Source organism: Gossypium raimondii, chromosome 7 (assembly GCF_025698545.1).
Source record: "Gossypium raimondii isolate GPD5lz chromosome 7, ASM2569854v1, whole genome shotgun sequence".
Classification (NCBI taxonomy): domain Eukaryota; kingdom Viridiplantae; phylum Streptophyta; class Magnoliopsida; order Malvales; family Malvaceae; genus Gossypium; species Gossypium raimondii.
Genome location: NC_068571.1, coordinates 40,102,701 through 40,103,757, shown reverse-complemented (window position 1 = coordinate 40,103,757; position 1,057 = coordinate 40,102,701). Strand labels below are relative to the sequence as shown.

The following is a 1,057-nucleotide window of genomic DNA, read 5'->3' as shown; positions in this document are numbered from 1 at the left end:
AGATTATGGGATTTAGTAAAATAGTCGAGATAAATGCACTAGGTAAGTTCTCAGGAAAGAGAGGTGAGTCACAATGGACATTCTTAAGTACTAAGTCTTTCCTTAGACAGAACCGATCCTCGACATGCATTTTCACTTCCATTTTACCTTCTAAAAAAATTTATTTGCTTAAAGGAAAAATTTGGGTTGCCTCCCAATAGCGCTTTGTTTAACATCGTTAGCTTGACGACCTGTTATTCAAATTCTGGGCTCCTCGAGAGCAATCTCCTCAACTGTGTGCATTTGAAAATTCTCGTAAAAAGGTTTCAGTTGTTGACCATTCACCTTAAAGCACTTCCGGGTTTCTTCGCTTTGAATTTCCACTGCACCATTTGAGAATAAATTAGGAATAGTAAATGGACCTATCCATTTGGATCGAAGCTTACCAGCGAAAATTTTTAAGGTGGAGTCGTATAGGAGAACTTTTTGTCCTGTTGAAAATTGCTTCCTAGTGATCAACTTATCATGAAATGCCTTCTTCTTTTCTTTATAAACTCGACAATTTTCATACGCATCGTTTCTAATTTCCTCGAGTTCCTGGATGTCCAACTTTCGAGACTTTCCTGCAGACTCCATCTCCATATTACAATGCTTAACTGCCCAAAATGCTTTGTGCTCTAATTCGACCGGGAGATGACACGGTTTACCAAAAATGAGTCGGTAAGGTGACATGCCTATTGGTCCCTTGTAAGTTGTCTTATAAGCCCAAAGTGCGTCATTAAGTCTCAAACTCCAATCCTTTCTGTTAGGCTTAACAGTCTTTTCCAAAATAGACTTGATTTCTCTATTCGACACTTCAGCTTATCCGTTTGTTTGTGGATGGTAAGCAGTAGCAATTCGTTGAGTCACTCCATATTTCTCCATAAGTGCACTTACGAGCTTATTGCAAAAATGAGTTCCCCTGTCACTGATTAATGCTCGTGGGATGCCATACCTGGAAAAGATAGAACTTTTAAGAAAGTCAACCATAGTCTTAGCATTATCATTGCGAGTAGCCTTTGCCTCTATCCACTTAGAA

At 39.0% G+C, this 1,057-nt stretch overlaps 1 protein-coding gene across 1 annotated transcript; it reads right to left on the bottom strand.

Annotated features, from left to right (window-relative positions):
* Positions 1–237: 237 nt before the first annotated feature.
* Positions 238–621, bottom strand: LOC105761878 (uncharacterized). The gene is made up of 2 exons (XM_012579827.1): positions 426–621; positions 238–362 (listed from the first exon to the last, which is right to left on the bottom strand). Exons 1-2 carry the CDS (start codon positions 619–621, stop codon positions 238–240), a joined length of 321 nt encoding a protein of 106 aa, XP_012435281.1.
* Positions 622–1,057: the final 436 nt, after the last annotated feature.